We start from the raw sequence: 15660 nt of genomic DNA, 5'->3' as shown, positions 1-15660 counted from the left end.
TCACGCCACTAGACTTCTACCTGTGTGGTTTTGTAGAGAATCTGGTGTACCAGACCGAGGTTAGATACCTACAGGACTTGAAGACACGCATTTGCAATACACCTGAATAAGTCACCGTGAAGATCTTTGATCATACTTTGAGAGAAATGGAATTGCAAGTACACATTAACCGTGCCACTAAGGTTGCACACATTGTTATGTGTGATTGAGGAAACAAAACTTTATGAGTTACCTTGTCACATTTGAAAACCATTTGTTACTATCGAGTATAGTTTTAAAGGTACTAATTTTGAACTGTGAAGATAATTTACGGACACCCTGAATGTTATTTGTAGGGAGTGATAATGCTTGGTAGTGGAAGTTGCGTGCTACATTGGTTTAGGTAAGGATGCGACGAATAAGGATTTTATGTGTGTGGATGATAGTCATGGGATTTAATTCTTATGAAAGCTGTGATGTTGCGGGGAGGAAATAAATGTAAGGAAAAATCACTACAAGGAAAGAACTAAATGGTCGTTGCTAGCAAGATGGAAAGCTTTAACGTTTCTGACCTGGGGAAGGTGAGCGTTCGCGCCGGTGCTCTCGAGGAATAGCGTGAAAAACTTGTGCTGCTCCCTGGCGGAGAAGCCGCGCAGCTGGAAGGCGAGAACGCGCGCAGCCTCCTCGATCGGCCGGCAGGTGGCAGGCCGGGTGCTGGCCCACACCTTGCGCACGCGCGTCTTGTCCAGCAGCGCCCGCAGCGCCGCCGCGCCCTTCTCCAGCTTGTCGAACTGCTCCTCGTAGTGGGAGATCTCGTCGAATCCGTCGAGCACCACGACCGCTTCCCCAGTGACGTCCAGGCAGAAATCGAAAATGGCGCCGTCCAGACCGTCGTTGGCGGCGTCGTCAATTTTGGCTGCCAACTTCAGCAACTTCTTCACACTTCCAGCGTCCAGGAAAGGGCTCTCGAGCAGCTCGCGACTGTACCTATGGACAGGAGCAGGCAGAGTCGCTAGCTGTTACCCCCTCATAGGTGTGGGTCCTCCACCCCCCCACCCCTCCAGCCGCCGTGTCACCTGTATAGTGCTGTTATAAGTGAGTGTTCAGTGCTGTGCATCCCCTGTCAGTGTTGCAAACAGCCGCCATACTGTCTCTAGTTGCGTTTTTTATCCGGTGCGAACAGAAACCAGACTGTTGCCGTGTTTTTTAATAGTGCCTGCCTACTTTCTTAACCGCATCGTCACCGCAGTGTTTTTATATTTTAAATTACACAACTTATCGCCATTTTACAGTTTTTTACAATGTCACCATTCTATCGCCTGTTTTTCTTGTTTGTTTCTGTTCTCATTATGTTTTTTAACTTTTCTGTAGGCTGTAGAGCAGCATATTACGCTGCTGCCAGTCCGGCCCCCCTCTCTGGGGGGGGGGAACTGAAATCCAATAAAAAACAAGAAAAAACCTAGCTGTTACTTCGCAGTTCCACGTACCATCTGTAGCAAATGGTTTTTGATACCAACAGAATATTGCTAAGTCAGTCCCTATTCACAGGAGATGAGCGATGGGGATCATTAATGATCGGCGAGCCACCTTAAGGAGTCTTGTGGAGGGTGATCATGGTACAGCACCACTATCATTTCCCCTCTTCTCTTTTCTACTCGCGAATGGGAATGGTGTATGGAAAGAGAGAGAGAGGGAGAGAGAGAGAGAGAGAGAGAGAGAGACAGAGAGAGAGAGAGAGAGAGAGAGAGAGAGAGAGGTGGGAGGAAGCAATATATTGCCAATTCTTCTTCGGATATACATTCTCAGAATTTCAACCTCTCTTGTAGCGACTGCTGTGGGAGTTTGCCAAGTATTTCCGTAATGCTCCCACACTTTCTAAATGATCCCGCGACATTATGAGCTGCTCTTTGTTGGATCTTTGTGACATGGCAGAGTGAAAAAGAGCTCCAAGGTAAGTGGTTTTGGTCAGAGCACGCAGCCACTCTGACGTTTGATGGGAACCTGGTGTGTGTGGCTCATCAGTGTGGTGGCTGTGGCAAGACCCAAGTGCTTGTGGCAAATTTCCCAGCATCCAGATGAAAAATCACGAACATCTTAATAAATAGGAAGTAAGTACCCAAATTATCCATTAGTTATAGGTAGAGACTTTAATTTAGCATCCATTGACTGGGAAATTTACACGTTTATCACAGGGAGCAGAAGCAAAGATTCGTGTGAAGCTGTCCTAGGAGTGCTCTCAACGTACAACCTTGAGCAATTGGTTAGAAAACCAACTCGAGATGGGGACATATTAGATATCTTGGCAGCAGACCGACCTGATCTTTTTGAGGAAGTTAATCTAGAAGAAGATGTTAACGACCATAATGTCGTTGTGGCTTCTATGTCAGTAGAGGTTGCAAAAAAAAAAAAAAAAAAAAAAAAAAAAAGCAGCATTGGATTTTCTTGTTCATTAATGAATATCTCCATAGTCAGCTCCAAGCATTCACCGCAGGACACAAAGATATTGAGCATCTTTGGCCGGAATTTAAAGGTATTGTCCACCATGTGCTAGAGAAGTATGTGCCTAGCAAAAGTATAGGGGAGGGAAAGGATCCACCTTGGTACAACAAACATATTAGGAAGTTGCTGAGAAAGCAGAGAATTTTGCACAGTCGTTTTACACGTAGTCAGTGCCCCACTGACAAACAGAAATTATGCGAAATGAAAGCAGCTGTCAGAAGGACAATGAGAGGTTCTTTTAACGAATTTGAAAGGAATATTTTATCTGCAGATTCTAAAAATAACCCCAAATATTTTGGTTGTTCGTAAAATCTATGAACGCTACAAATAATTCAATACCTTCTCTTGCTGACAGTACAGCTAATGTAACTGATGATGATAAACAGAAGGCTGAAATTCTAAACCTAGCTTTCAAAAACTCATTTGTGATAGAGGACTGCAGCACCATTCCCCCTTTCAATTATCGAACGAACGAAAGGACGGCTGACATAGTGTTTAGTGTATCTGGGATTGTAAAACAGTGAAGATCCTTAGACGCCAGAAAGGCATCTGGCCCAGACGGTATCTCTGTAAGATTTTATGTTGACTATGCTACAAATATAGTACCATTCTTATCCGTCATCTATCAGAGATCACTGGAACGGTGGAAAGTTCCACGGGACTGGAAGAAGGCCCAGGTCATAGCAATCTATAAAAAGGGTAGAAAATCGGATGCACATAATTACCAGCCAATTTCACTGACATCGATTTGTTGTAGAATCGTGGAGCATTTTGTGTTCAGACATAATGACCTTTCTAGACTCTGAGAAGCTCATCTGCAGAAACCAGCACTGTTTTAGGAAACAGCGGTCATGCGAGACACAGCTGGCCCTCTTCGTGCATGATTTACAACAGGCTATAGATACCGGCTCCCAGGTTGATGCCATATTTCTCGACTTTCGAAAGGCGTTCGACTCAGTTCCGCACTGTCGCTTGCTACAAAAAGTGCGCGCTTATGGTCTATCGAATGACATATGCGGTTGGATAGAAAGTTTTCTAACAGACAGGGAGCAGTATGTCATCCTGAAGGGGATAACTTCAACAGAAACAAGCGTAACTTCAGGTGTGCTCCAGGGCAGCGTAATAGGTCCTCTGCTTTTTACGATTTACATAAACGATCTGGTTGATGGTATTGACAGCGGCGTTAGACTGTTTGCCGATGATGCTGCAGTCTACAGGAACGTAGTATCACAAGAAAGTTGTGAACAAATCAATGAGAATTTGCAGAAAATAAATGCGTGGTGTAATGACTGGCGGTTATCTCTCAATATTGGCATGTGTAACCTACTGCGTATAACAAGGCGAACATCCCCATTAATGTACGAGTACAAAATAAATTCCCGGTCTTTGGAAGCGGTAACATCCATCAAGTATCCGGGTGTGACTATTCGAAATGATCTCAAATGGAATGATCAGATTACACAAGTAAGGGGTAAGGCGAACTCTAGATTGTGGTTTATTGGTAGAATCCTGAAGCGATGCAGTCCTTCAGCGAAGGAAATAGCTTACAATACGTTAGTTCGTCCAGTCTTGGAGTATTGTTCGTCTGTGTGGGACCCTTACCAGTTGGGTCTGATTCAAGAGAGTGAGAAGGTCCAAAGAAGAGCGCCAAGATTCGTGACTGGTACATTTAGCCATCGAGAGAGCGTTACAAATCAGATAAAAGTTTGAAGTGGGGCACACTTGCAGACAGACGGTGCGCTAAACAGAAGGGGCTGCTCACTAAGTTCCGAAATTCAATCTTCACCCAGGATGTAGAGCATATATTATTACTACGAACTTTCAAATCGCGTAATGATCATCATTCAAAGATAAGGGAAATTAGAGATCGTACTGAGGCGTTCAGACAGTCGTTTTTCCCTCGCGCGATCCGCGAGTGGAACAGAGGAGGGGGGAAATATGACTTTGGCGCGAATTGTGCCCTCCGCCACACACCGCTTGATGGCTATCGGAGTATATATGTAGATGTAGATGTAGAACGTCGTTAACAGTTAGCAGTAGGATGCACAGTCGTACACATTTACATGCGTTATATATTGACCATAGAACTGAAGCATTTAATTAGTTAATGAGTGGAGAAGGAATCTGCAACGACGTTATACAACCTCAGCCTCCCAGCCTAATAGCTCCGAATACTTTCGAGTAGTTGCGAACCTCCCTGCTGAGTCACTGGGGATTTCTTAGCTCATGAGAGAATTCCTGCTCAATCAGAGCCTGTGCATCCACATTCTTATCTTGTGTGAAACTCTGGGCTCCCACCAGTTTCCACGTATGTTCCTACAGGCAAGTCCAGCTGTTGCATCGCCTTTCTCGAGCATCAGGGAGAAGATAAGCGGACCGCACGTCTCTGTGCCATCACGGTCTCCATACTCGAGAGGTGGCACTGTGCATTAAATTTTAAAAATGATTGTGGCAAACCAAATCAAGCCAATTTCTAAAACTCACCATTCCTTTTTATTATAAACAAATGACAAGAAATTCGACACTGACACGTCACACATAGCGATTGCTACTCACAGTGTGGATTCTAAAACGTCTGGGAGAGTGAATAGCAGTGAACGAGAATTCTTTCGGTAGGCGTGCGAGCGTGCTACATTTTTGTTTGTGTTCGGCGGTGTTCCGCTGGTTGTTTGAATTTCCCGTCCCAAGAAGAACAGAATGCTTTCGCCTGCTATCTTTCCTAATTCTGTCGTTATTGAAGTGAGTTGCGTGAACGATGGAGAATTTATTATGTAGCTGATAGAAATATAGAGATACCATAAGGAAAGAAATAGAGAATTACCAGAGCACTCAAGTGGAGGGGTGAGACAGGCGAGATGCTTCCATTAGGTGCTAATAAGAACAAACTTAGTATTAAAAAGGAAAAATAACATTAAGTTTCCTTCAGAGTAGGCAAGTGTGAATACACTGTATATTTGTTGACCAGTTTTATGTCCTTGATGGTTGTAATTGTGCCACTGATGCATCACTGCTATGTTAGTGATTTCTTGATGATAAATAAAAATTATCACGCTATCTGCCTTTTAATAAACTATATGAAAGATTTCCTTATCAAGTAGCCTATGTGATAAGCTGTATGCATATTTCACATTCCATTTTGTCAACATTATCTTCCTTATACATAAAATCCTTAAAGTGCTGCATCAGAAACTATCTGAAATATAACAGCTATTGAAATGAAGTAAGTAAAGCCAGGTAATAACAGAGTGTAGATGCTAGTGTTCTGGTTATAAATTGTAATGCGAAGTATCGAATGATATTTGTTCAAGGTATTACACTATTGCAAAGGAAACCTGGACACGTAATTCAGTGTTAAATGCACTTTCTCCACACATTTCAGGCCTGTGTACAAATCCAGACACCTAAATTCCTCTTTCCTATAAGACTTAGCTTATTTTACCAAAAGCAGTGTGCCAAATATTCTAGTAAAGTTTCGCATCAGGGACTAACTATACAATGCGACGAATATTCATGTCAAAGAAACAGTAATAGAAGAAGTACCAAGTACGGTTGTGAGTTACCTGCTTAGTTGCAGAACATTCCATCAGTTGAAACATACGCCACATAAAAGCAGTGGAAGCACTTCACGTAACTGCAGCACCTGTAAATTTACCACAGGGTGACGTCTTGAGTTTGGGTCCAGGTTGCTGCTGTTTTATCGTAGGAGGTTGCGGGTAATTGGTGATGTAGTGTGGTGATGCCTTAAGAGGCATGGTGATTTGCATTATTATGCACGTATTAAAAGAGTTTGAAATGTTTTTACGGAAAAAAATTGTGCCAGAGAGATGGAATTTTGGCTTATCTGTTCCCTGTTGGAGAGACTGAACACGCACATCTAACATCTGTTTTCTTGGATATGTCAGAACTTGAATTCCTTAAATATCTTGCTCCTTGCAAGTGTGAAAGTATAAAATGATGCATCAACAAGGTACGAATTATTGCACTTTTGCCTGTTTGAACACTTCTTTTCCACGTGAGGAAATAATGAGCATATGCAGGCTCTGATTCAGCAAGAACTCACAAACGAGATACGAAATTTTGGTGAATTCCCTCTCCATAATTTGCTGACTCAGGGGGGAGGTTTGGGTATAAAAGCTGCAAGACTCGCTAAAAAGTGATGTCAGACACATCACCACCATCATCATCATAGTCACTGTACGACTTATACTACATATTGATGTCCGCCCCGATAGCTGAATGGTCAGCGTGACGGACTGCCGTCTTATAGGGCCCGGGTTCGATTCCCGGCTGTGTCGGGGATTTTCTCCACTCAGGGATTGGGTGTTGTGTTGTTTTCATCATCATCATTTCATCCCCATCCGGCGCGCAGGTCGCCCACTGTGGCGTCGAATGTAATAAGACCTGCACCGAGGCGGCCGGACCTGCCCCGCAAGGGGCTTCCCAGCCAGTGACGCCAAACGCTCATTTCCATTACATATTCATAACATGAATCTACAGAAGAATCTGACGAGGGCGGGAGCGCAATACATACTGTAAGGCTGTCGGCGCTAGAGAAGTGGCGGCGTCATCTGATACTGAGTGCAAGGTGTGTCAACATCATACCTGGAGCAGCAATGCTGTTTCATGTGAAAGAGTGAAGAATATATCTGCAAGCAAGATTCTCTAGCATCAGTCCTGCTGAATTTGGGTTTCCCGACAGAAGTGGCTCGTGCATGATACGTTGCGAAAGAATGAATAATATGTACGCACTCGACGTCGAAGATGTTGATGTGTAATTTTTTGTGCCTACTATGTATATAAAAATGGTAGTTTATATTCGCAAGGTATCACATACTGTATCTATAAGAGACATTAATATTTGATCTCTAAAAGAAGACTTTTATGGTGTTTAGTTCCCAAATATAAAGTTACTGGTGATTTATGTGATTTTACAGAAGTCAATGAGAAATTAATACACCGGCTTCAGAGGGAGTGGCTACAGATTATGGACACTGTTGTTTTTGAACTGTACGTTAGCTATAAACAAAGGAACACTGTCTGAACAGGACTCGAAGGCCCAACCGAACCGACCGGCCGCCGTGTCATCCTCAACCCTTAGGCGTCACTGGATGCGGATACGGAGGGGCATGTGGTCAGCACACCGCTCTCCCGGTGGTGTCAGTTTTCGTGACCGGAGCCGCTACTTCTCAGTTGGGTAGCTCCTTTCGCGACAAGGCTGTTGGCGTGCGATAGCTATGGAAGTATTCATTGTATTGAATCATTTCTGTATCAGTATAACAAACTGCTTGACTTTTACGTTAAGGATACATTGTTAACACTGTGTACTGTTGGCCATAAAATGCATTTCAGCGCCATTTCGATTTCATGAAGGCAGATACAGCAGTCAAGACTTGGTTGTCTATTGGAGTTGTCTCTAATATTTACTCAAACTGTAAACACCTGCTGCTTGAAATAGATGATGTTCTAGAAAGAGCTGAAGATGAAATGAAATGTGCGTTAAATTCGTACATTTTCAATGTGTTACAGCATAAAAGTTCACTATAAATACTTAATAGTAAATTAGTATCAATAATATTCTGTTCCACTCGTCCTATCATTCCTTCCGTAATAAATTACAATGAGCAGATGTGGAAATATTTTGTGGCTACACTTACGTGAGATGAAATGTAAATGACAAGAGAGTACAGTATTCACAGAGGTGGTATATTATGCACTGTGTGTGTGTGTGTGTGTGTGTGTGTGTGTGTGTGTGTGTCTGTGGTGTGCATGCAATTCAGAAACACACATCTTTCACTTCCATTTTTATGCTTTATAGTAATAATATTACGCTAGTTAAATACAACTATGCAGGTGTATGCAAATGTCTTTTATCTTCTCGAACATAATTCAGGATATAGTGCAACGTGAAACCGTTTCTAAGCATTATAATGATATTACCCTGATGAAATGCAGAGGGTTGCACGTGTATGCATATATCTTTGACTTTCATGCATATAATGTGTATCTTGGATATTCTGATGAAGCTTCTGTAATTTTATACAGCTTATTTTTTAATTTGGCACCACTTTTATGCATTATTTTAATTTTTCCATGGAGACTAGCTGAAGAGGGGGTGGGAGTACAAACCTGAACTGGACTTGCTGGATTTTTTAATCTATTTTACTTATTTGCTTATTGAAACCAAATTCTAACTGGCTGCCTCATTCTAATACTAAACTGTCATTGACTGGAGGGGGGGGATAGCCTTTTAGGTTCCCACTAGCAACTCTGGGTTTATCCTGCCATCTTGCATTTTGATTGGCTGCTTTATTTTAATATTAGCCTGTGATTAGCTTAAGAGGGGCGTAGGGAGAGAGTCTAGATTGTTGTCATCACTGTGCAAGGACGAACTCACTGATATGGCAACGCCATCTTGAAGACGTAATGGATTCAAGGTCAATGCCCCTGCCCCTTCATGTAGGGAACCCATACTGACACTTGCACACTTCAAGGTCATTTAAGTGCAAAGTGGGCAGGGCTCACCATAGGTATCCTATTGTAATTGGGTAACGTACTATGAACAGCATAATGAACACATTATCATATCCAAGATAGACATGAAGCCCACACACATCACTATAGTAGAAGATTATATGCCAACTTGTTCAACGGCTGATTCAGAAATTGAAAGAATGTATCACGAGATAAATGGAATTACTTAGGTAGCTACAGGAGATGAAATTTAGTTGTGACAGATGACTTGAATTCGATAGTAGCAAAAGGAAGAGGAGGAGAATTTTTGGAGGACATGGGCCAGAGAAAAGGAAATAAAGAGGAATCTACCTGCAAGAAATTTGTGCAGAACATAATTTAATCATCACTAACACTTGGTTTAAGAATCATGAAAGAATGTTGTGTACGTGGAACAGACCTAGGGACATTGGGAGGTTTCAGATTGGTTGTATAGTGCTAAGACAGAGATTTTGACTCTAGGTTATAAACTGAATATATTTTCAGGGGCAGAGGTGGGCTCTGGTCATAATTTATTCGCTACAGACTGCATAACAGAACTGAATAAATTGCAAAAAGGTAGGAAATTAAGAAGATATGGCCTAGATTAGTTGAAAGAAACAAAGGTAGTTGAGAGTTTCAAAAGGGGTATTTGGCGTCGTTGGACTAAAGCAGGGGAAACGAAGACAACACGAGTCCAATGGGCAGATTTAAGAGATGAAATAGTGAAAATGGCAAAGGATCACGTAGGTAGAAAAACAAGATCTAGTAGAAATTTTTGGCTTACACATGAGATGCTGAATTCAATTGACGGGATGGGAAAATATAAGATACAGCAAATGAAGCAGGCAAAAGGTAATAGGGATTTCTGAAAAATGAAACTGTTATAAAATGCAAACTGCCTGAGCAAGATTAAAATTAGAGAGACATTTGGAAAAAAGTTAAGCTGTTGCATAAATATCGAGGACACATATAGCAATCCAGTAGCAAATAAAGAAAGGAAATCTAAAAAGTGGAAGGAATACATAGAGGGACTTAAGAGAAACAAACTTATAGAAAGAGAAGAGGAAGTAGGTGAACGTGAGGTGTGAGACATAATACTGCGAAAAGAATTCCACAGAGCAATTAAAGATGTAAGTACTAGAAACAAGGCTCTTGCAGTAGATGATGTTCCATGGATCTGCTGAGATCCTTGGGCTAGCCAGGCATTACAGAAATATTATACCAGGCGTGCAAGAAATATGATGCAAAAAAATACCCTCAGAATTGAGAAAGGAGAGTAATAATTGCAATTGCAAACAAAGTAGGTGCCGGCAGCTATGAATACTTCTGAACCATAGTTTAATCAGTCGTTATTGTAAAATACTGACATGAATTACACTGTGTGACAAAAAAAAGTGAATCGCTCAGAATATGGATATGGTTTCTGTTGCAGTTCTCTCTGTTAGGCACAATGGCCGCCAGAGTGCATCAGTGTTTTTCTTGTTTAGTGTTGTTACCAGGAGTGGTAACAACACTAATTTACAAGGAGCGTGTACAGCCCCACGTGTTGAGAGATCACTGTGAAGGAAACAGAGAGGCTGTGTACTTGTTTGAGACAGCGTTATTAGCACTTGAAGGCGTTTCAGAGGTGCCTCATTGTGGGTCTCCATTTGGCTGGCAGGTCTGATCATGCAATAATCGGATTTGTGGGGCACTCGGATGGGCCAGTGGCCTGATGCTGGAATGCATGGCAACGTGAGACGAGGCAGAGTCATCATTGACGTTCCAGTCGACCACACCTGACCAACAAAATGGAGGATCACCGTACTCTGCACCATCCACTTCGTAAATCCTCCACACGTTCCTAAGCCATCTGAGAACAAGTAACGCACACCGTGCAACATTCTGCGTCACCACACGTCACTGAGTAGGGAGTTACCACACAGAGTGTAGGCTGCTGTTAACACCACAACGCAAATGGCTGCCTCTGGAGTGGTGAGATGACTGGGAAACGTGAACTGCTGCTGAGTGGCATCGCATTATGTTCAGTGATGGACCACGCTTCTGCGCTGCCCCAAATGGCTACCGTCAGCGACCTTAGGAAAGGTCTCAATCTTCCAATCTTTTGGAGAGTCAGCTGGCATCATGGACTGAGGATCCATCAGGTATGACTTCAGGTCACTACTCGAAGTGCTGAAGGAACTCTGACAGCACAATGGTATACCATTCCAAATGGCAAATATACCTTAATACACTGAAGCGCCAAAGAAACTGGTATAGGCATGCATATTCAAATACAGAGATATGTAAACAGGCAGAATACGGCGCTGCGGTCGGCAACGTCTATATATCAGACAACAAGAGTCTGGAAGCATCTCCGAGGTAGCGATGAAGTGGGAATTTTCCCATACGACCATATCACGAGTGTACTGTGAATATCAGGAATCCGGTAAGGCATAAAAACTCTGACATGACTGCGGCCGGAAAAAGTTCCTGTAACAACAGAACCAATGACGACTGAAGATAATCGTTCAACATAACAGAAGTGCAACCCTTCGGCAAATTGCTGCAGATTTCAATTCTGGGCCATCAACAAGTGTCGGCATACAAACCATTGAAGGAAACATCATCGATATTGACTTTTGGAACCAGAGGTCCACTCGTTTACCCTTGATGAATGCAAGACACAAAGCCTTATGCTTCACCTGGGACCTCAACACCGACATTGGACTACTGATGACTGGAAACATGTTGCTGGTCAGACAAGTCTCGTTTCAAATTGCATCAAGCAGATGGACATGCATGGGCATGAAGACAACCTCATGAACCCAGGGACCCTGCATGTCAGCGGGGGACTATTCAAGCTGCTGGACACTCTCTAAAGGAGTGGGGCGTCTGCAGTTGCAGTGATATGGGACCCGTGATACGTATAGGTACACCTCTGACAGGTGACACGTAAGTATGCTGTCTGACCACCTGCATCCATTCATGTCCTCTGTGCATTCCGACGAACTTCAGCAATTCCAGGAGAACAATGCGACACCTCATACGTCCAGAATTGCTACAGAGTGGCTTCAGAGGAGCACTCTTCTGAGTTTAAACACTTCCACTGGCCACCAAACTCCCTGGACATGAACATTGTTGAGCATATCTGGGATGCCTTGCAATGTGCTGCTCAGAAGAGATCTCCACCCCCTCGTACTCTTACGGAATTATGGACAGGCCTGCAGGATTCATGGTGTCAGTTCCCTCCAGCAGTACTGCAGACATTGGTCGAGTCCATGCCACATCATGTTGCGACACTTCTGTGTGCTCGTGGGGGCCCTGCTTGATATTAGGCAGGTATGCCAGTTTCTTTGGCCCTTACACGTAGTATTTGTAGATTTGAGAAAGCTTTCCTTCAATGTCGACTTGACTACCGCTTTGCAGTTTAGACGTTAGCATAAAATACACTGAGGCGACAAAAGTCATGGGATACCTCCTAATATCATATCGGATCTTCTTTTCCCCAGTGTAGTGCAGCAAGTCGACATGGCGTGGCAATAAGTCGTTGGAAGTCCCCTGCAGAAAAATTGAGCCGTGTTGCCGCTATAGACGTCCATAATTGCCGAAGTGCCTCTTGTGAAGTATCTTATGCACAAACTGACGTCTCCATTACGTACCACAACTGTTTGATGGGATTCATGTTGGACTATCTTGAGGGCCACATCATCCACTCACATTGTCCCGAACGTTCTACAAAGCAATCACGAACAACTGTGGCAGATGACAAGGTGCATTGTCATCCATAAAAATTCCAACCCTCTTAGGGAACATGGAGTTCATGAGTGACTGCTAATGGTCTCGAAGTAACCGAACATAACCATTTCCAAACAATGATCGGTCAAGCTGGACCAGAGAACCCAGTCAATAATCCATGTAAACTGAGCCCCCACCATTATAGAGCCACCATCAGCTTGGACAATGCCTCGTTGACAACTTGGGTTCATGGCTTCGTGGGTTCGAACCCTACCATCAGTTCTCACCAACTGAAATCGCCATACCTTGGTTTTCCAGTCTAGGGTACAACTGATGTGGTCACGAGCCCAGGACAGTCGCTGCAGGCGATCTCGAGCTGTTAGCAAAGGCACTCGCATCGGCTTTCTGCTGCCATAGCCCATTAACGCCAAATTTCGCCTCACTATCCTAACGGATACGTTAGTCATACGTCGCACATTGATTTCTGTGGTTATTTCACGCAGCGTTGCTGTCCTAGTAAGTGAAGTGGAAGCGGCCATACATCAAATGAAGGAAGGGAATGCAGGTGGGCCAGATGGCATACAAGCAGAATTCCTCAGACTACTCAATAAAGAAAATGTGAAAATGATCACAGAAATATTTAACCACATTTACTCATTGGGCAAAATCCCTCCAAAATGGCTTACATCAGGGTTCATTGCTCTACCTAAGAAACCGAAAGCCAAAGTATATGGGGACTGCCATACCATCAGTTTAATGACCCAACTGCTAAAACTGTTTCTTAAAGTGATCCACAAGTGGTTATATAAGATTTGTGAAGATCAAATAGCGCCCAATCAATTCGGGTTTCTACATGCAGTTGGCGCAAGAGAAGCAGTATTTAGTGTACAAGTATTGTTCCAAAGATGTAGGGACATCAATTGTGATGTATTTGCTTGCCTCATAGATTATCAGAAGGCATTTGATCGTGTGAAGCATGAACAAATGATAGAAGTACTAAAGAAAACAGGAATTGATGGGAAAGATCTAAGAATAATAGCCAATTTATGCTGGAATCAATCTGCAGTCATGAGAATAGATCAAGTCCAATCAGAACAAGTGAGACTGTATAATATCACCGATACTCCTTAACCCGTATTCAGAACACATATTCAAAGAAGCCTTAGTTGACGTGGAAGAAGGAATCTCAGTGAATGGGGTCACACTCAACAATTTTCGTTACGCAGATGACACCGTGGTGTTTGCGGATACAATGGTAGGGCTGCAGAAGCTCATAAACAAAATTTCTGAGACAAGTAAGAAACACAGCTTGGACATCAACGCAAACAAAGCAAAATTTATGATCATCAACAGGAAGAACATTCGAGGTGTGAATCTGTACATGAATGGCACAAGCATAGAGCGAGTTTCACAGTACCCATATCTGGACACCATCATTAACGAAGCGTGGGACAACTCGCAATAGATAAAGTGTCGTATCGGGAAGGCGAGGAGTGTTTTCAGCGCGATGAGCTCAGCCTTAAAGAGTCACGATATTACCATGAACACAAAAATGCGGCTACTTAGTTGCTATGTGTTCTCTGTTCTCTTATACGGTGTGGAAACATGGACTCTTACACAGGCAACGACTGCCAGAGTCCAAGCCTTTGAACTCTGGTTATACAGAAGTACGAGAACGTATGTTGAGAATTTCATGGATTCAAAAAGTGACAAACGTCGAGGTTCTACGTCGAGTTAACAAAAGCCCAGAGCTGATCAACGTCACCAAGTGCCACAAGCCACAATACCTTGGCCACTTCATGATGAATCAGAAAAGATATGAGCTGTTTCAACGTATCGTCATCATCATCATCATCATCATCATCATCATATAGGACTGATTATGCCTTTCAGCGTTCAGTCTGGAGCATAGCCCCCCTTATAAAATTCCTCCATGATCCCCTATTCACTGCTAACATTGGTGCCTCTTCTGACGTTAAGCCTATTACTTCAAAATCATTCTTAACCGATTCCAGGTACCTTCTCCTTGGTCTGCCCCGACTCCTCCTACCCTCTACTGCTGAACCCATGAGTCTCTTGGGTAACCTTGCTTCTCCCATGCGTGTAACATGACCCCACCATCTAAGCCTGTTCGCCCTGACTGCTACATCTATAGAGTTCATTCCCAGTTTTTCTTTGCTTTCCTCATTGTGGATACCCTCCTGCCATTGTTCCCATCTACTAGTACCTGCAATCATCCTAGCTACTTTCATATCCGTAACCTCAACCTTATTGATAAGGTAACTAGAATCCACCCAGCTTTCGCTCCCATACAACAAAGTTGGTCGAAAGATTGAACGGTGCACAGATAACTTAGTCTTGGTACTGACTTCCTTCTTGCAGAAGAGAGTAGATCGTAGCTCAGGGCTCACTGCATTAGCTTTGCTACACCTCGCTTCCAGTCCTTTCACTACGTATCGTACAAGGAAAAATCGAGGGAAAGAGACCTCTGGAACGAAGAAGAATTTCCTGGCTCGAGAACCTTAGATCTTCAATAAAAATAGTACCAATCGCCGTTATGTAGGTTTATTTCTAGGCAACCAGTTTCATCGTTGCACTACGTCATCTTCAGGCCTAAACTGCTCCAATCCAGTAACCTTCGTGTTACAAATATATCAGTGCCCTCAACAGGTCTCGTTATAGCTACTGTCGTTGCTGATTGTTGTCCAGCGAGCACGTATGCCCGTAACAGCTATTGCGAAACCAGTTAAAGGCACTGCTATATTTGTAACACGAAGGATACTGGACTGGAGCGGTTTAGGCCTGAAGATGTCGTAGTGTAACGTTGAAACTGGTTGCCTAGAAATAAACCTATATAACGGCGATTGGTATCACTTTTATTGAACATTGAACAACCGTAGTCCCACACTCCACTAGGAGGTGGAGTTACATACCTTAGATCTTGGTTTAATATTAGCTCTGAAGAACTGTTCC

The 15660-nt window shown here is 43.2% G+C and overlaps 1 protein-coding gene across 1 annotated transcript in view; it reads right to left on the bottom strand.

The window, feature by feature from the left end:
• The window catches only part of LOC126481724 (uncharacterized), a 414263-nt gene that overhangs the window by 152589 nt on the left and 246014 nt on the right, over nucleotides 1–15660 (bottom strand). The window contains exon 11 of the mRNA XM_050105677.1: nucleotides 552–966. Within this exon, the coding sequence (XP_049961634.1) occupies nucleotides 552–966 (415 nt within the window). The remainder of the gene's footprint in view (nucleotides 1–551; nucleotides 967–15660) is intronic.

Source organism: Schistocerca serialis, chromosome 5, assembly GCF_023864345.2.
Source record: "Schistocerca serialis cubense isolate TAMUIC-IGC-003099 chromosome 5, iqSchSeri2.2, whole genome shotgun sequence".
Classification (NCBI taxonomy): domain Eukaryota; kingdom Metazoa; phylum Arthropoda; class Insecta; order Orthoptera; family Acrididae; genus Schistocerca; species Schistocerca serialis.
This window is presented reverse-complemented; position numbering and strand designations above follow the sequence as displayed.